At 41.7% G+C, this 20,341-nt stretch overlaps 1 protein-coding gene across 4 annotated transcripts in view; it reads right to left on the reverse strand.

Annotated features, from left to right (window-relative positions):
• The window catches only part of LOC129868792 (lissencephaly-1 homolog B), a 43,767-nt gene extending 24,005 nt beyond the window's left edge, over nucleotides 1-19,762 (reverse strand). The window contains exons 1-4 of one of the 4 annotated variants that reach the window (XM_055943027.1): nucleotides 19,593-19,762; nucleotides 5,670-5,821; nucleotides 2,114-2,198; nucleotides 1,890-1,964 (exon numbers count right to left, since the gene is read on the reverse strand). In XM_055943027.1, coding sequence (XP_055799002.1) covers nucleotides 1,890-1,964; nucleotides 2,114-2,198; nucleotides 5,670-5,701 — 192 coding nt within the window. In that variant the 5' untranslated portion in view covers nucleotides 5,702-5,821; nucleotides 19,593-19,762. The other 3 variants (XM_055943028.1, XM_055943030.1, XM_055943029.1) reach the window with 3 other exon arrangements.
• Between the last annotated feature and the right edge of the window lie 579 nt (nucleotides 19,763-20,341).

Below are 20,341 nucleotides of genomic sequence, written 5' to 3' on the forward strand. Positions count from 1 at the left end.
ATTTTGAGCCTGTAATTGAACCCACAAATACTGATGCTCCAGATACTCAACTAGTCTGAAGGCCAGTTTTATTGCTTCTTTAAATCAGCACAACAGTTTCCAGCTGTGCTAACATAATTGCGAAAGGATTTTCTAATGATCAATTATCCTTTTTAAAATGATAAACTTGGATTAGCTAACACAACGTGCCATTGGAACACAGGAGTGATGGTTGCTGATAATGGGCCTCTGTACACCTATGTAGATATTCCATTATCTACAATAGTTGTTTACAACATTAACAATGTCTACACTGTATTTCTGATTAATTGATGTTATTTTAAAAATGGACACAAGTGACCCCAAATTTTTGGAACGGTAGTGTAGGTAGGTGACGTAATGACGTCACAAAAAATACAGCGCTACACGTGCAACACGGCATTCCAAACCTAGCCCACAATGTCTGCAGTGTGGATCTATTTTGAAGTTTCAAAGGAAGATAAAGGCCATTTGCAACATTTGTGCTGCTATTATTTCCAGAGGGGAGAAAGTGAAATCTTTCAATACCACAAACCTAATTACTCCTTTGAAAGTGCATCACCACCAGACGTTCAGCAACTACTTAGAAAAAAAGCGCAAAAAAACTAAGCGCACAATTCCAACAACTAAACAAGTTAAAGTCGAGCAGTCATTTGAAAGAGTAAGAACATTTCAGCGAGACAACTCAAAGGCGAAATCCATTAACGCCAAGATAATGGGATTCATTGCCCTTGACAATCAACTGTTCTCTGTCGTGGATGATGTTGGCTTTCGCCGACTGTCGGCACCTTGAGCCCCGGTACACAATACCAAGTAGGCGCTATTTTTCATATGTTACCCTACCGGAGTCACACATTATTGTTGAAAAGCACATCCATGAGCTACTTGCTGTGGGCATCACTGCTATTAGCTTCATGACTGACATTTGGACCAGCGATGTCAGCCCCATGGGCATGCGGAGTCTGACAGCACAGTGGGTCGACGAGGATTTCGTGATATGGAAAACAGTATTGCATGCTCAAGAATGTGCTGGTTCTCATACCACTGCTGCCATTTCAACGGCATTTGAGAACATGTTTGAAACTTGGAAAAATGAACACACTCCTAGCGCCATTCGAATAACTGACTCAAGAAATAAGCTCATCAACTGTCTGCAGCAGACGTGATACCCTCTGTCATGGCATTGAAACGCCTGCTCAACTAAACTGCCGACACAGACCGTGGGGTTATAACTTGCAAAAGTACTCTACTTGTGGCTGTGAACAAGCGATTTCGGTGTCATTCTCTCTGAGCCTCTTCACTGTGTCGCCACCTTGCTCTATGCTAGGTACAAGGGCTGCTACTTCAATGCAGACAAGAAAAAGGGTTTTTACGTGAAATGTTACAGACACAGCTGGACAAGATGGAAACGGACACAGTGACAGTGTGCACCGAGGAAGAGAAGCCACGGACAGAGCTGAAACTTCACTACTTGACTACTTGTATGATGAAATCCTGGTTGAGAATTAAACAACTGAACAAATGAACAACGAAACAGCACAGCAAGTAAATTAAAGAAATAGGTTTTGATTATGTTTTACTGGTAATGGGGACATACGTAAATGCCAACACAATAACTTTTTGGTGTGTGTGTGTGTTTCAACTATTTAACTTAACTAGAATGTTTAAAAAAGGTAGCTAAACTGTTAAATATCAGTTATCGGTATCTGTTTTTTTGTCAAGGAAAATATCAAATATCGGTATCGGACAAAAATGTAATATCAGTGCATCCCTAGTCTGAATACTTTCCGAATGCACTGTTCACACATACAACAGTCAACTGACATACACATCAACTACCATAATGCCACAAACGTGACGTCAACAATCACCTTCTTCTGTAATCTGATGACAGAGGTCCATTTCTTTTCCAAAAGACCAGCGTACTTCTTATCTAACTCCTCATTCTGTGGAAGAGAGGCAGGGGAGACAGAAATGGAAATATGAGAGAATGACCGAGGTTTAAAATTGTTGTGAGGAAATAAAAGAATAGGTTTGTGTTGCAAATCGGGAAGGTGTGGGGTTAGTTAGTGTGTGTGTGTGTGTGTGCTCTTACCATATCTAATTCCGCCTCTTTCTTGAAGGTGGAGTAGGCTTCCTCATAGCCATTGGAGCGTAGGTAGTCTGCTATTGCTCGGTTTCTAACACACACACAGAGAGAGAGAGAGAGAGGAAGAGAAAACAGATCTGGTTGTCCTTTCCACTCACAGACCATCATCCCGTAAACGTGTTAAATGGCAGATTGTCCTTTATACGCGCCTAAATTGGAATGCAGGGGCTGTACAGACACATGCTATACATAACGTCAGGGCTCAGGTTCTCCGCTTCACGGCACTGTATACGTTTTGACTGACAGCCATTATACAGTTGAGCAACACACGTGACAAAATGCCTCCATCCCTCTCGCTAATTGGGCTACTTTTGCACATTTGTTGTCTGAGTGAAGGAAAAATTGAGTATTGTAACACTGCTTTGATGTCACAGAAGCAAACCACACACGCTTGAGTCCAAATGTGCACTACACATTTTCATTATCAAATATTTATGACTGCCATGTTTGATCCACAGTTACAAGGATAACATGCGTGACATCCTGGGTTGTCCTGAACAGAATGAGCCTGTTTGTCATATTGTGAAGAACATCTGCTGTGGAACAAGCACTTGAAAGCACTCATGATTGCATTCTATGCGCACCAAAATTACAATCCGTTTGTCTGAAGTGCCTTCTGAAAGCCGAACACTAAAATCCAATTTTTTTAACAACCCATGTTGGATTCAAGTTACGCGCACACCTGACCCAGATTGGGATTTATAAAAGGAACTTTTGGGGATTGCGTAAACAACAGTAATTGTGTTGGGGTGTGGACGCAGGGCTGTATTCCAAACAAAAAAACTGCAAGTGTGCTTGCTTCAGTTCCTCAACGGCAAAGCTAGGAGAGCTAAAAGAAAGCACCTCTTTCCTTGAGTCAAAAGTGCATTGAAATGACTTAGGAACTGTGCACAGTTTGGAGGGGTGTGTGGCCACTTGGAGACACCAGCTAGACCTCTCACTCAAACCCTTGTAAAAGCGTTCTTTTAATTACTGCTATGGTCATGCATATGCTTTTTAAAGTTCTTCCATATTAGGCCAATTTCCAAGAGTGTAAGGTGCTAACACACACATAATATTGCAAGGTTTTCAAAGTCTTCATAAAAAGGTATGTAACCTACAAAAACTATCTGTAACGTACATTGAGTTAGTCCACCATTCCAGTTTCAACCGAGCATGTTTTATTGAGTCAGTGTTTTCTGTGATTACTTATTGCTAAATGTATCCTTGAATGACAACAGTGATATCAGCAGTTCCACCTTAAGAGAAACCTCAGGTCCACCTTAAGACAGAAAGAGACCACACCCTGTCTGTCTGGCAGAAGCTGTGCTGCAGTGAAAGTGGGTGTGTGTGCTGGAGTGTGATGTCCAGTGATATGTTTCCTCTAGGAAAACCACACCGAGAATTGAATCACAGATGGTGTGTTTATGGTTGTCATGGAAACATGGCAACACTTAGGAGAAGCAGATCGACCAGCGCGACCAAAACCGCATGCGCACACACAGAGTTATATGTCTGAGTGGCAGCCTGGTTCCATTCTCTGATGAGGGCTACATTTTCTATGAGCAGCAACAAAAAATCTCTGACATCCTCAGCACTCCTCAAATGGCTGTTGGATAATTGTAATATGTGTGCGTGTCGGAGAGAGGGAGAGAATGGGAGTATGAGCGCACCATTTTTCAGAGAGAATGTGGTGTGTGTGTCACATTCACATAAGTATTCAGACCCTTTACTCAGTACTTTGTTGAAGGACCTTTGACATCGGTTACAGCTTCGAGTCTTCTTGGGTATAAGGCTACAAGCTTGGTACACCTGTATTTGGAGAGTATCTCCCATTCTTCTCTGCAGATCCTCTTGGGCTCTGTCAGGTTGGATGGGGAGCGTTGCTGCACAGCTATTTTCAGGTCTCTCCAGAGATGTTCGATCGGGTTCAAGCCCGGGCTCTGGCTGGGCCACTCAAGGACATTCAGAGACTTGTCCCGAAGCCACTCCTGCGTTGTCTTGGCTGTGTGCTTAGGGTCGTTCTCTTGTTGGAAGGTGAACCTTGACCCCCAGTCTGAGGTCCTGAGAAGGTTTTCATCAAGGACTTTGCTCAGTTCATCTTTCCTCGATCCTGATCAAATATTTTTCACTGTGTGCCTAAATTTCTTTGCGTGCGCCTACATTTTTTAACTTTGCACACCTTGCAAAAAAGGGTCAGCGTAGAGCTCTGGGATACAGATTCCTGAAAACAGCCTGCTGTTCCCTGCAGCCTGCAGTTGACATTAACCTTCATGGCTTCAAGGAGAGGGGGCTGTCATTCTCCCCTGGTTTTACAAGAAAATACATTTTAATAGCATAGCATATTTAGCCCTCCGGTCAGCCCATATGCTATTTTCCCCACTTTAAATTAGCCTACAGGCGCGTACCAACCGAGGGTCCACAAGACCTGACACAGATCAAGGCAGAAAAACAGCCCAAAAAATAATAATAATCTGAAATCAGTTTTATGATGGCGAACAGCAGACTTTTCACTGTTTTTAGCGTAGGCTACTGTTACCCCAAAACTACCAGAATGTTACCCTAAAAATAAGTGTGCATTGTTTGCTGTTGTGGCCTTTTTAAGCGTCATTCTGATTGGTCAAGAGACTAAAGCAAATATTTTTGAATTTGAACTATTCGGATATCCCCCAAAAAATAATGATATAATTTAAATAGGGAAAAAAGTTCAAATGCCCATCTAAGGGTGTTTCCACACGTGTTCTCTTTCAGCTAATTTTTGTGAACTCAAACCCCTCAAAAGAGCCCCTGAAGCAAACCGAGACCACCTCCGGTTCCCTATTTTAGGACAATGTTAATGCAAAGCTCCCCAAGCTCGCATGTCATAATTCCCACACCACCCACTAGACTACTGCAACACCGTTTACCCTGCCATAAACCCTCACATTGGTGCCACAAAAGAGAGAACTCAAAAAACCTCTGTTTGGTTCACGTCGGGGGCACTTTTGAGGGGTCTGAGATCCTTTGGAGTGTTCAAACTGCACAAAAAAAATGAAGCAAAACGCACAAAGTTAAAAACATTGTCTGAAAGAGACCAAGTGTGAAAACATCCGAACACACACCCCAAAAAAAATGGAGGTGGGAATTGCCAGGGACCTCACAAAATGATGTGTATACGATATGTATTGCGGTTTGATACTGAGATTTTATTGTAATCTGATGTTCCAAACATATTGCTCACTATATTCCTGCTGCAGAGAGAGAGAAAAAAAAAAGAGCATGACAAAATTTGTTTTGAGCAGTCAAGGAAATAGGTGCGGAAAACATGTTGCCGCACTGTTTAAAAAGATTTAGAACAAACCATAGGATGAAAAATATCGCCGTTTTGGCAAATGTACAGCCAGCTATCGCTAGCTAATGCTACCTAGCATTACAAATCGATACTTTGAGCCACAGTATCAATGTAATATCGTCCAAAATAATATTGCGATATGTAACTATCGATCCCCGCCCCCCCATATCACTAGTGTGTGTGTGTACTTACAGTTCGTCTCTTTGTCTCTGTGACAGCACCATGTTGGCTGTAGTGGCTGCTCTCTCCCTCTGGGGGAGGCGGGTGAGACAGGGTGAGATGGTGTAGGGGGGTTCTCAGGTCCCTCGGTCAGTCGTTCAGACTTCAACCCTCAGAAACTATAACTGGTATTCCACAAAAGACAGAGCGAGCGAGAGAGAGGCAGCCAGAAAACACGGGGGAGAAAAGCAAAGCAGAGGTAGAGGGAGAGTGGAAGAGAAAGACACAAATTTACTGGTTGTTGACGGAAAACAATTACAGTTAAGAAATGAACATGGTACACAAACAATGACTGATATCTGCCATTCTGCCTAATGGCAAGGCTCACCTGCTCCTCTCAGTCTGGACTGACAGGTGTGGAACAGGTTTAGGCTAATAGTGCTATATAAACTCAGCAAAAAAAGAAACGTCCCTTTTTCAAGACCCTGTCTTTCAAAGATAATTCATAAAAATCCAAATAACTTCACAGGTCTTCATTGTAAAGGGTTTAAACACTGTTTCCCATGTTTGTTCAATGAACCGTAAACAATTAATAAACATGCACCTGTGGAACGGTTGTTAAGACACTAACAGACGGTAGGCAACTACGGTCACAGTTCTGAAAACTTAGGACACTAAAGAGGCCTTTCAACTGACTCTGAAAAACACCAAAAGAAAGATGCCCAGGGTCCCTGCTCATCTGCATAAACGTACATTAGGCATGAGGACTGCAGATGTGGCTAGGTCAATAAATTGCAAGAAATGTCTGTACTGTGAGACGCCCAAGACAGCGCTACAGGGAGATAGGACGGACAGCTGATCGTCCTTGCAGTGGTAGAACACGTGTAACAAAAACCTGCATAGGATTGGTACATCCGAACATCACACTTGCGGGACAGGTACAGGATGGCAACAACTGCCCGAGTTACAACAGGAACACAAAATCCCTCCATCAGTGCTCAGACTGTCCGCAATAGGCTGAGAGAGGCTGGACTGAGGGCGTGTAGGCCTGTTGTAAGGCAGGTCCTCATCAAACATCACCGGCAACAACGTCGTCTATGGGCACAAACCCACCGTCGCTGAACCAGACAGGGCTGGCAAAAAGTGCTCTTCACTGAACGAGTCGCGGTTTTGTCTCACCAGGTGGTCGTATTCGCGTTTATCGTCGAAGGAATGAGCGTTACAGCGAGGCCTGTACTCTGGAATGGGATCGATTTGGAGGTGGAGGGTCCGTCATGGTCTGGGGCGGTGTGTCACAGCATCATCGGACTGAGCTTGTTGTCATTGCAGGCAATCTCAACACTGTGCATTACAGGGAAGACACCCTCCTCCCACATGTGGTACCCTTCCTGCAGGCTCATCCTGACATGACCCTCCAGCATGACAATGCCACCAGCCATACTGCTCGTTCGTGCGTGATTTCCTGCAAGATAGGAATGTCAGTGTTCTGCCATGGCCAGCAAAGAGCCCGGATCTCAATCCCATTGAGCACATCTAGGACCTGTTGGATCGGAGGGTGAGGGCTAGGGCCTATCCCCCCAAAATGTCCGGGAACTTGCAGGTGCCTTGGTGGAAGAGTGGGGTAACATCTCACAGCAAGAACTGGCAAATCTGGTGCAGTCCATGAGGAGAAGATGCACTGCAGTACTTAATGCAGCTGGTGGCCACACCAGATACTGACTGTTACTTTTGATTTTGACACCCCCTTTGTTCTGGTACACATTATTCAATTTCTGTTAGTCACATGTCTGTGGAACATGTTCAGTTTATGTCTCAGTTGTTAAATCTTATGTTCATACAAATATTTACACGTTAAGTTTGCTGAAAATAAACGTAGTTGACAGTGAGAGGATGTTTATTTTTTTGCTGAGTTTACAGTTGATGTCGGAAGTTTACATACACCTTAGCCAAATACATTTAAACTCAGTTTTTCACAATTCCTGACATTTAATCAGAGTAGAAATTCCCAGTCTTAGGTGAGTTAGGATCACCACTTTATTTTAAGAACGTGAAATGTCAGAATAATAGTAGAGAGAATGATTTTTCAGCTTTTATATCTTTCATCACATTCCCAGTGGGTCAGAAGTTTACATACACTCAATTAGTATTTTGTAGCATTGCCTTTAAATTGTTTTACTTGGGTCAAACTTTTCGGGTAGCCTTCCACAAGCTTCCCACAATAAGTTGGCTGAACGTTGGCCCATTCCTCCTGAAAGAACTAGCATAACTTAGTCAGGCTTGTAGACCTCCTTGCTTGCGAAACGCTTTTTCAATTCTGCCCACACATTTTCTACAGGCTTGAGATCAGGGCTTTGTGATGGCCACTCCAATACCTTGACTTCGTTGTCCTTAAGCCATTTTGTCACAACCTTGGAAGTATGCTTGGTGTAATTGTCCATTTGGAAGACCCATTTGCAACCAAGCTTTAACTTCCTGACTGATGTCTTGAGATGTTGCTTCAATATATCCACATTTTTCAGTTCTGTCGATATAGGACTCGTTTTACTGTGGATATAGATACTTTTGTACCAGTTTCCTCCAGCATCTTCACAAGGTCCTTCGCTGTTGTTCTGGGATTGATTTGCACTTTTTGCACCAAAGTACTTCATCTCTAGGAGACAGAACGCGTGTCCTTCCTGAGCGGTATGACGGTTGCGTAGTCCCATGGTGTTTATACTTGCGTACTATTGTTTGTACAGATGAACATGGTACCATCAGGCGTTTGGAAATTGCTCCCAAGAATGAACCAGACTTGTGGGCGTCAACATTTTTTTTTCTGATGTCTTGGCTGATTTCTTTTTATTTTCCCATGATGTCAAGCAAAGAGGCACTGAGTTTGAAGGTAGGCCGTGAAATACATCCACAGGTACACCTCCAATTGACTCAAATGATGTCAATTAAGCTTCTAAACCAAGACATCATTTTCTGGAATATTCCAAGCTGTTTAAAGGCACAGTCAACTTAGTGTATGTAAACTTCTGTCGCACTGGAATTGTGATACAGTGAATTATAAGTGAAATAATCTGTCTGTAAACAATTGTTGGAAAAATTACTTGTGTCATGCACAAAGTAGATGTCCTAACCGACTTGCCAAAACTATAGTTTCTTAACAAGACATTTGTGGAGTGGTTGAAAAACAAGTTTGAATGACTCCAACCTAAGTGTATGTAAACTTCCGACTTCAACTGTACATATGAGATGAGTAATGTAGGGTATGTCATCATTATATAAAGTGGCATTGTTTTTAAAGTGACTAGTGATACATTTTTTACATCCAATAATTAATTATTAAAGTGGCTCGAGATTTGAGTCTGTTGGCAGCAGCCACTCAATGTTAGTGATGGCTGTTTAACAGTCTGATGGCCTTGAGATGGAACCTGTTTTTCAGTCTCTCTGTCCCATCTTTGATGCACCTGTACTGACCTCGCCTTCTGGATAATAGCAGGGTGAACAGGAGTGTCTCGGGTAATTGTTGTCCTTGATGATCTTTTTGGCCTTCCTGTGACATCGGGTGGTGTAGGTGTCCTGGAGGGCAGGTAGTTTGCGTAATGCGTTGTGCAGACCTCATTACCCTCTAGAGAGCCTCTTGGTTGTGGGAGGAGGAGTTGCCGTACCAGGTGGTGATACAGCCCGACAGGATGCTCTCGATTGTGCATCTGTAAAAGTTTGTGAGAGTTTTTTGTGACAAGCCAAATTTCTTCAGCCTCCTGAGGTTGAAGAGAAGGCGCTGTTCACCACGCTGTCTGTGTGGGTGGACCATTTCAGTTTGTCCGTGATGTGTACGCCGAGGAACTTAAAACTTTCCACCACTACTGTCCCCTCGATGGGAATAGGGGGGTGCTCCCTCTGCTGTTTCCTGAAGTCCACGATCATCTCCTTTGTTTTGTTGACGTTGAGTGTGAGGTTATTTTCCTGACACCAAACTCCGATGTCCCTAACTTCCTCCTTGTAGGCCGTCTCATCGTTGTTGGTAATCATGCCTAACACTGTAGTGTCGTCTGCAAACTTGATGATTGAGTTGGAGGCCCATCAGCTGCATGGCCACGCAGTCGTGGGTGAACAGGGAGTACAAGAGAGGGCTGAGAACGCACCCTTGTGGGGCCCCAGTGTTGATGATCAGCGGGGTGGAGATGTTGTTTCCTACCCTCACCACCTGGGGGCGGCCCATCAGAAAGTCCAGGACTCAGTTGGACAGGGCGGGGTCGAGACCCAGGGTATGGTGTTAAATGCCGAGCTGTAGTCAATGAACAGCATTTTTAATCATAGGTAAAGTTTGTATTGGTACGGATTCTGCAACACGGTGAGACTTTATGGCTGGAACTGCAAGTGTGTGTCCAGGATTCCTGTTAAGTAGCAGTTAGCTGCTAGCCATTGTGAAAACAGAGCAGGCTAACACTAGCAGTGCTAGCCCACCAGTGTTTTTATCCACACCTGGGCACAAATGTAACAAAAAAATGAAAAAGTGTGAGATGATTTAGTTATTATGCCCACAGCCTCTGGAATAGCCTGCCAGAGAACCTAAGGGGGGGCCGAAACTGTGGACATATTTAAAACATTATTTTTTTTACATTGGAGTATTGTGTAGATCGCTGATAAAAAAAAATACAATTAAATCCATTTTAATCCCACTTTGTAACAACTAAATTTGGAAAAATCAAGGGTGGTGTGAATACTTTCTGAAGGAACTGTATCAGTATCTAATGCAGTCCAGTCACTGTCCAGTCAAACATTCAGTTTTGCGCCAAAAGTTCATGTAGCATGCGCCACAGATCTCAAGGTAGGTCAGTTACTTGTCTCCTGTCCAGCTCTCATTCTCTCCATCTGTGAACTACATCATACACAACAGCCAGACCGTACAGTAAGTAATATCACAGTAGACTTAGCTAGGAGACTAACTCTCCAAACCATCCAGAGAGTCACAGACACACAAGGCCCCTATAGACAACCGGGTTCTTAGAGAGGAGCTAGGGCTAGTATTACTGGACAACATTTAGGCCACACACAAAGGGATGGGCATTTGACTGTTCGTGTACTGGCCTAGCCTGACCAAATCTGAATGGCACTAGCAGTTCGCAAAGTAGCCTAAGCGGAAAATAGACAAAGAAATTATTTCAAAACTGCAGCTCGTTGGAACACATTTTACTACTTCAAATCAACCATTGGATTTAGAATTTGGGATTAAACGGTTGTCTTTTGGCAAGGAATGTAACTCGCGTCAGATACACATCTCATTCTAAAATCATGGGCCTTAATATGGAGTTGGTCCGCTCTTTGCTGCTATAACAGCCTCCACTCTTCAGGGAAGGCGTTCCACTAGATGTTGGAACATTGCTGCGGGGACTTGCTTCCATTCAGCCACAAGAGCATTAGTAAAGTCGGGCACTGATGTTGGGAAAATAGGCCTGGCTTGCAGTCGGTGAGGTGTTCAATAGGGTTGAGGTCAGGGCTCTGTGCATGCTAGTCAAGTTCTTTCACACCGATCTTGACAAACCATTTTTGTATGGACCTTGCTTTGTGCATGGGGGCATTGTCATGCAGAAACAGGAAACGGCCTTCCCCAAACTGTTGCCACAAAGTTGGAAGCACAGCGTTAATTTCCCTTCACTGGAGCTAAGGTGCCTAACCCAAACCATCAAAAACAGCCCCAGACCATTATTCCTCCTTCACAAAACTTCACAGTTGGGACTATGCATTGGGGCAGGTAGCATTCTCCTGGCATCAGCCAAACCCAGATTCGTCCATCGGACTGCCAGATGTGGAAGCGTGATTCATCACTCCAGAGAATACGTTTCCACTGCTCCAGAGTCCAATGGCAGTGAGCTTTACACCACTCCAGCCGACGCTTGGCATTGCGCATGGTGATCTTAGGCTTGTGTGCGTGCGGCTGGTCGGCCATGGAAACCCATTTCATGAAGCTCCTGACGAACAGTTATTGTACTGACGTAACTTCCAGACGCAGTTATGAACTTGGTATTGAGTGTTGCAGCCTAGGACAGACGGTTTTTTAACGCGCTGCGAGCTTCAGCAATCAGCGGTCCCGTTCTGTGAGCTTGTGTGGCCTACCACTTTGAGGCTGAACCGTTCTTGCTCCTAGAGCAATAACAGTACTTGCACTTGACTGGGGCAGCTCTAGCAGGTCATACATTTAACAAAGTGACTTGTTGGAAAGGTGGCATCCTATGACAGTAAGGTCTACACCTGTGGTATTCGATGCATGAGACAAATAAAACCTGATTTGACGATGCCATGTTGAAAGTCAATGAACTCCCCAGTAAGGTCATTCTACTGCCAATGTTTGTCTAAGGAGATTGCATGGCTGTGTGCTTGATTTTATACACCTGACAGGAAAGGGTGTGGCTGAAATAGCAGAATTCAGTAATTTGAAGGGGTGTCCTCATACTTTTGTGTATGTAGTGTATATAATATCCCCATAATCTAAAATAGACATAAAAGTGGCCTTGACAATTTATTTCCTATTAAGAAAATTCAGACATGCTTGGTTTCTGTAAAAGAAACCAACCTTGAACTTCAACTTCTTCAGCTCAGTGACATGTTCTTTAAATTACAGTTTGGTATCAAGCCAAATACCAGGATATTTGTAGGAAGTAACTCGCTCAAATTGTGTACCGTTTAGGGATGTGGTGATCATTTCCTCAGATGGTGATTGTCAAGCAAATAACTGGGTCGGTCTCACGGTAATTGACCGTTAATGAACATAAACACATTTAGCATCTCCTGGCTTCAACGTATAGCCTACAAGCCACTGATGCAGACCTTTGGAACTTTTTAAAAAGTCTAATAAATCCATGTAATATAGCCTACACCTTCACAATAAATCCATTTAGTTATTTTAGACAGGTCTAAAGAAAAATTATATCAAGAAAATGTAGTCTATTTCAGAAGAACAGAATAGCATAGTCTGAGTTAAAAAAAATATATATACACACATTATTTAACTAGGCAAGTCAGTTAAGAACGACAGATTTTTACCTTGTCAGCTCGGGGATTTGATCTGTTACTGGTTAAACGCTCTAACCACTAGGCTACCTGCCGCCCCTTATCTGGCTATGCCAAATGGCTGTGGGCTACACATTTAGCAGATAACATTTCCTTCGAATTCTGTGGCATTATTTTATAGTATGAAGAATACAATTGAACAAAGCTGAATAATATATAAATATTTTCTCCAAACGCTTTGAGGGAGTGCGCACATGCGGCTATCCTGTGTTGAGCGGTTAACAAAGAAATAGGTACTCCTACATGCTCAATTTAGAGTTATTAATGTAACTTTAGTTGTTCTACATGTTTTGATTTTTAATACATTGTACGGCTGCATGATGCAACTAATGATGATTTGAAAAAAGTAGCTTGAAAGGCATGAGCTCTGCTTTGTTTTTTTTTTGTGTGCAGGGCGTACACACTATATCAGTTTCTCATTCACAATTTGACAAGCACTTGATAATGGCTCAAATTTCATGGCGGCATCCCCTCTATGTGGCAGTAATGCACCCTAAAACAATCCATGCCTTTTGCCTCCAGTGGCAATTGTGCCCTTCTCCGAGCGCTGCACACGTCAAAGCATCTCTCACTCAAAAAGCTCTCAATCACCTGATCGAGTCTTTCTCACAGGCTACAAATGAAGCCAGACACATCGGGGACGCAACCTTATCCAATTCCGAGATGCATATTGAAGATATTGGAAGAACTGTCCACATTTACTTTTCATCAGCAAACAACTAACAAACAGCAAAAGCGCTAGCCTATGTCAATCTACTATCCCGCATAGTACAAAAGTTGAACTATTCTATGCTAAAAAATAATATTCCACACATAGTCTGGGACAGTTGTGGGATGCGATAGATGCCAAATTAATACAAATACTAGCATCAAAATAAAAAAAATACGCATTGTGGCACACGCAACAGATCAGAACATTTAGCTTAAAATGTTGTTAAACTATTAGGCTATTTCCTCACATTATAAGCACAGCAATGCGCACATGGCAGTAAGCTATACGAGTGAATGTTCCATTAGTAAGAAAACACCATTATCAAAAGTGACCGAAATGCGATTATGCATGTAATGCTTTTATTATAAAGGTGAATTTTGACGGAGAAAATTATCTTCCCCAAACGTGAAACTCACGCGCTGCTTATGTATGCTAATTAAGCTCTACAACCCTTGTAAAGCGGGTTAATGGGCTTCGTTTTAAAGAAGTTATTTGGCCACTTAAATTGCGATACAAAACCTTATCAAAACATACGGGCTAGGCTACATGAGGTGTGCGACTATGAGTGGAAAAAGTCACAAAAAAGTCCTTGTTTCTTATGCTGGGCATCATCCACAAGTGATAACATAGGCTAATATTGTCACCCATCAGACTATTCTTGATTTAATCTCGTCTTTACATATACTTAATAATAATAATATATATATATGTGTGACATTTGTTTTGATGCAGCTGTCTCCAAACAGGGGCAGCGGGAAAAAGTACGTAATCTATGCACTTGAATAGCAAATGGAGGACGCTAATAATATAGTGTGGTATAAGCACAGCACTTATTAATGAATAAAGAGTTCCTATTTACTATTTTACCATTATGAGTTCTTAAATAACTTAGTTAATCATTTATTTATTCAGTCAGCAATAGCCTTATGATTGTGTAATGATGCATAAGTAGGCTCGATCATTAAAATGTAATATCAAAATGCCTTAAAAACATGTAACACGTAGCCTACCGATTACAAGGTGTAGCCTGTGTCCAAAACATTGGAGTCTGGTCCAGTCATTCAACGCGACATGTTTAAACTTCTCCTTTAATTTTGTTATAGTGTTGGGATGGCGACTTGGGAGAAATATGTAGGGAGAAATATTGTAGATGGATGGAATATTGTATCTCCTGTCCAGCTTGTTTATCATATTCTTGAAGCTGTCTTTGCAACTGTAAATAGGAACCATGTATTTGGCTATGTGATAGGTGATAGCCTCTGATGTGTCTGCGGGATGTTTTGGGTAGGGCATTATACTTGAAAACACATCGGCAATCAATGCCTGTTTGACGTAGATGGCTGGTTGTGGCTGAGGGGCTTTGCTGCTGGGTTTTTTCACCACCATTCTTCAAATGATTGAATCAATTTGTTGTGTTGCCTCTTGTAGTCGCCACAAATCTGAGGTACTTTTATTAACACAACTTGCATTTGGTTGTCATTGGTTTGCCTGGTGCCAAAATACTGCCATACTACTGAAGAGGCGCCCTTATTTGGCACCATACACGACAATGTCGTTAATACTAACAGCACTCATGTTTCCAACACACAGAGTTAAAGGTAAAGCCACAGAGTTTCTAAACCTCATACTGTACCGTCTTTGGTAAAGCACTTTCTCTCCCCGCCCACCAGCACCTAACTGCGTGCTCTAAGCGGGGAAGCTTGTGATTGGCCTGCATGTGCATTCCAAGCAGAGAGTGAATGAACAGTCTAGATCGTCTCATTGGAGGAGGTACCGGAGTCTAGTTGTTGTTTTAATGTTAAAAAGTTAAGCTAAATTATGTTAGCCACTAATGCTAATCGCTAGTTAGCTCGAAAGCTAACTAGATAAAAGTACTGAGTCAGAGCAAAGGTATCTAGCTAATACAGCCTGATACCAGTACTGGTGGAGGCTTAAATCAGCATGTTTTTTTGTGCAACAGTATCTTCGAAATCAAATAGGAATATGCGAAGCATGAATATGTTGGCTATTTGAATAAAGATTTAATGTAGCCAAAAATTATAGGGTCCCCTAGGAAACACTGAACATCATATTGGTTCCTAACCTGTCACAATAACACATCCATGGCATTTTCATTCGTTGTCATGTCAAACAACACTATTCAAAGTGCACACTATTATTTATATTATAACTATAGAATTATAATAAACATTCTATTTCCATGATTCCAGAAGTTCACCCAAGTGTTTTGATCTAAATCGCAATTGCAACATATGGTTAAAAATAAGGCCTAATATTTTTGCCCACATCGTGGAAGTCTGGAAAAGATCTCAAATGAGTGCAGGAAATGCAGAAATGGATGGAAATTGTTTTAGGTTGAAGTTGAACTGAAAAGTATAAATAATTTAGAATATATGTGTTGCCACCCTTGGGTCACACACTACTCATAAGGCAAATGTTGAACTTCTATTAATCAAAAACATAAAATACCGTCATATCGTCAAAGATTTGAAAAATAACATATATGATATATTTTGCCCATAATCTGACCGAGACAAACATTTATGTTAGAAACTTAGAAAGAGAGGGAATATAACAGCAACAACTGGTATGGGTTGCTAATATGACTAGGATTGTGCCTTTGGGTTCTGGACAACGAAATAAAGTTATGAAAACCAATAGAATGGGAGAGAAATGCTGGTTAATGACATGAGGTAGTCTTTAGAAATGTGGAGGCAATTCTTAATATGGTTGGATTTTGGCTAGGCTATTTTGAAGCCAGGTAAGACATTCCTCATTATTTGAAGTACAATTATACTGCCTCAACCTCACATTGTAAAGTGGTGGGTGACACGCAGATACTATAGAAGATGGAGTTGAATGGTGAAATAAAAATATTAGCTATTTTAAAATCGTGGGCATCAAAACAGTTATTAGCATGCAATTTAATTTTAAATTATTTGTTGCACAATGACTGGGCTTATAAAAGCACATTTCACTCCACTACCAGCTTTTTGAGGAGTTGCTCTCGCACTGACTGACAGGTGATAGGCCATTCAGCTCCTCAAACTAGGTTTTGTATGCTGCGCCAATTTAATTCCACTAAATTACTCAAATGAACTTATAGCCTGATAAGCATGACCGGTTAAATGCATTTCCAGCAGCTAAACGATTAACATCACTACCTGATATGTAACTATCAATTTTTACCCCCATCACTAATACCTACTGTAAAACATGGTGGTGGAACTATGTTATGGGGCTATTTTGCTTCCACTGGTCCTGGGGCCCTTGTTAAGGTCAATGGCATCATGAACTTTACCAAGTACAAAGACACACACACACAAAAAAACCGATATATATATACATACACGTTTGCCTCTGCCAGGTGGCTGAAACTTGGCCACAAGTGGATCTTCCAGCAAGACAACAACCCCAAGCACACATCAAAATCCACAAAGAAATTGTTAATTGGCCACAAAATCAATATTTTGCAAATGGCCATCTCAGTCTCCAGACATGAAGAGGCCAGTCCATAAGTGCAGATGAATGATATCAAGGGTCTGGAAGGACTCTGTATGGAGGAATGATCTTTGCTCTCTCCCAATGTGTTCTCCAACTCATAAAACATTTTAGAAAAAGGCTCTGTGTCATTATCCTCACAAGGTGAGGTATTGAAAGGTGTTAAAACATGGTGGTCAATCATTTTGACCCCTACCTTTGAGAGGGAAAAAAAGTATTAGTTAAACAAAATCTCATTCTCTGAGCAATTGTATTAGTATAAAATAATATAATCACTCAATATTTCAATTATGTTTGCTCATCTTTTTTAAGCGTGTCAATTTCGGACCCACTAATAATAGCAGACTGACAAAAACAGTGAAGTTTAGCACAGGCTCATTAATTGTTGTTTTTAATGTCCTGTTGCTCGCTGTTCGTTCCACCCTCACTCAAATCATGGATGACAGCTGCCTTCTAGCTTAAACGCAAATAATGACCGAGAATTCAGATCAGATGTGCCTTGATGGTTGGTAAAAAAACAACAACATTGAATTGTTAGTGGGTTCAAAGGTAATGTCAGCCCACATCACAAACAGCTGTGTCAAGACAGCATTGGGAGAGTTCGTTTTGTATGGCCCAGTGCCCCAAGTTTGCTGAGTTAATTAAGCAATAAGGCACAAGGGGGTGTGGTATATGGCCAATATACCACGGCTAAGTGCTGTTCTTAAGCACAACGCATAGTGGAGTGCCTGGACACAGCCCTTAGCCATGGTATATAGGCCATATACCACAAATCCCTGAGGTGTCTTATTGCTATTATAAACTGGTTATCAATGTAATTAGAGCAGTAAAAATATATTTGTGTCATACCCATGGTATACAATGGCAGACAGCCAATCAGCATCCAGGGCTCAAACTACCCAGTTAATAATGCATTTTAGACCATTCAATTGGTCCTCAAGGGTAATCTCCACCCACCGGGTGGGCCATGCAAAACAAACTCGGCTAATAGAGCTCGCCAGCTTGTTGTCCTAAAAAACGGAAATGAATTACCTCTGGTTCATTCAGCCATTCCTATGGGGGAATGGGGTTTTGGGATAAACACCAAAAATAGGGTCTAAGGTTAACACAGGATTAGAAGATCTTATATGGTTTGTTCTGTGAAATAAAGAGTCAGTTAACATGACCTTTATGAATTATGACGCCTTTACATGCGGCAGGTAGATAAGAGCGTCTGCTAAATTACTAAAACGTAATGTGCTTGTTCTGATTACATAATTCAAAATTCACAAAATGTGACATTAGCTGCTTAAGAGCATCTCAGAACAATATGTATAAGATCTAAGCATGCGTTTACCACAGACCTTATACGCCATTCATTTTCACATTGGCCTCTGCAAACAAACCATGGCGGAGTAAGTGCTTACAGAAATACGCCATTAACGTTACTTTTATTTTCTATGAGTCCCGTCCAGTGAAAGATAACGTTAGCTAGTTCAAACTACGTTGTCTTTGCCATAAAGGCTCATGAAAATACCCTTCTGGCTTGCTAACTGTTGACAACACAAATCGTGAATATAACGTTAGCCAGTTAGCTAGCTTAACGTTATAATATCTGAACCGAAATGTAGATATACACCCAGCGAATGTTCGATGTAGAGTAGCCACTAGACAACCAGAAACAACTTTATCTGTGTAACGTTATTCATGATAAACACCATAATGCGAAAACTCCACCCTGTTTAGCTTATACTCTGGTGGCAAACAAGCTGTTTCATCACATGAACGATGTGATTTATTTTGGACATTCAGCCCATTTAAGCCTTGATCGACATGTATATATGCTCGAGGAATCAACACCAGAAATGTGATGTTACTAATTTAACTCAAATGGCACCCAAGATCGCTAACGTTACCTAGTTAACGTTAACGCCCTAGTTAGCTAACGTCTAGCATTACAATAGTTAGCCATTTTCCAAAAGTGTTTACACAAGTAGACAACTCCTTACCTTAGCTAGATTAAATATCGGCGCAGGTAGTAAAGCAAAGGTGATACTTAAATAGGTGGTTTACTAGCCAACATACCGGTAGGTAGCTACATGATCTAGCATGGAGGGAATTGGCTATCCAAGGTTGCAGCAATGACCAACATACGCCCTTCCAGCCAGTTAGCTAGTTGACGAATGCGGCTTGTTACGTTAGCTAGTAAGACCGAAATTGAAGCGGTTCGTTAGCATTTTATCTTGCCCAAGTCCTCTCACCAAACATGACATTGTCACCTAATAGAAGTAATAAACCAATACTATATTCTATAGTTCTGTAATTTCTAATCAATCATTCCGCATTCGGACAATTTAAAGTCGAACCAACTGAGCCGTGGCTAATTGCTATGCTGACTTGCTATGTTAGCTACTAAAGTTTAACATCTTAGTAAGCTAACGTTCCACGTAAACAAACTCGACGTGAATGCTAGCCAAGTTTCCAAATGGCATGGATTAAAACTACACATCGAGACAACATTGGATACATGTATCAGAACAAGATAGAATGTCATGATTTAGCTACAATAATCAATTTCCCAACCGTTTGTTGTTGCTGTAACTGCCTCTCCGCCATTTTGAGACAGACGGGAAGCGCAAAACAACTGCAGCCACATCGTCATCATTACCGCTTCGTTTTATCAAGATAATAAAATCTACTCAACTCACCTTCTATGTATGATCTGTCTCAAAGTCCGTGTTCTGTGATCTAAATAGGCGATAAAATGTTATGTTTTTGCTGGGATATGTCCTATCACCAGGCAGGATCAATCTTGTTTTCAGTACGCGCACGGGTTGGTGTTGCTTCGCAGGCGGTGACAGCGCAGTGCGCACGCCCGGTTCAAATGAACAATAATAATAATAATAATAATAATAATAATAATAATAATAATTCTTCTTCTATGATATCATGGCGGTCCGTAAACAATCGTTTAAGTGCACGCCACCACCTACTGTGCTGGAATGTACGATCAATCATGGTCTGCCCAATTCTGTACTACCATGAACAAATTCTAAACCAAATAAATCCCTAACTTCTTCCACACCCCCCTCCAAACCCCCAACCCCATTTAACTTTATCTATATCATGCTGAAACACTCCACCCTTAGGTTTGTTCAGCATGTCAACAACCATTTCAACAATAACATCTGTTACCCCCAATATCTATTTTGCCATCTCCACAATAACCTTCAACCTGGCATTTCTGCTTTCCACAACCCGAGTCGTATTGATAACCTTACCAATAAAAGGTATGAAGTGCACTTTATTCATTATCAAAGTGTCCTTTGATGCCGCACATTCATGAGCACATATTTCTGAACAGGCCTCGAAACCATGCCAGGACCATCAGAAGCACCAGCCCTGACAGTAGGTCGACAGGTACATCCATGTACGATCCATCAGTCAGACAGCAGGT

Source organism: Salvelinus fontinalis, chromosome 13 (assembly GCF_029448725.1).
Source record: "Salvelinus fontinalis isolate EN_2023a chromosome 13, ASM2944872v1, whole genome shotgun sequence".
Lineage (NCBI taxonomy): Eukaryota > Metazoa > Chordata > Actinopteri > Salmoniformes > Salmonidae > Salvelinus > Salvelinus fontinalis.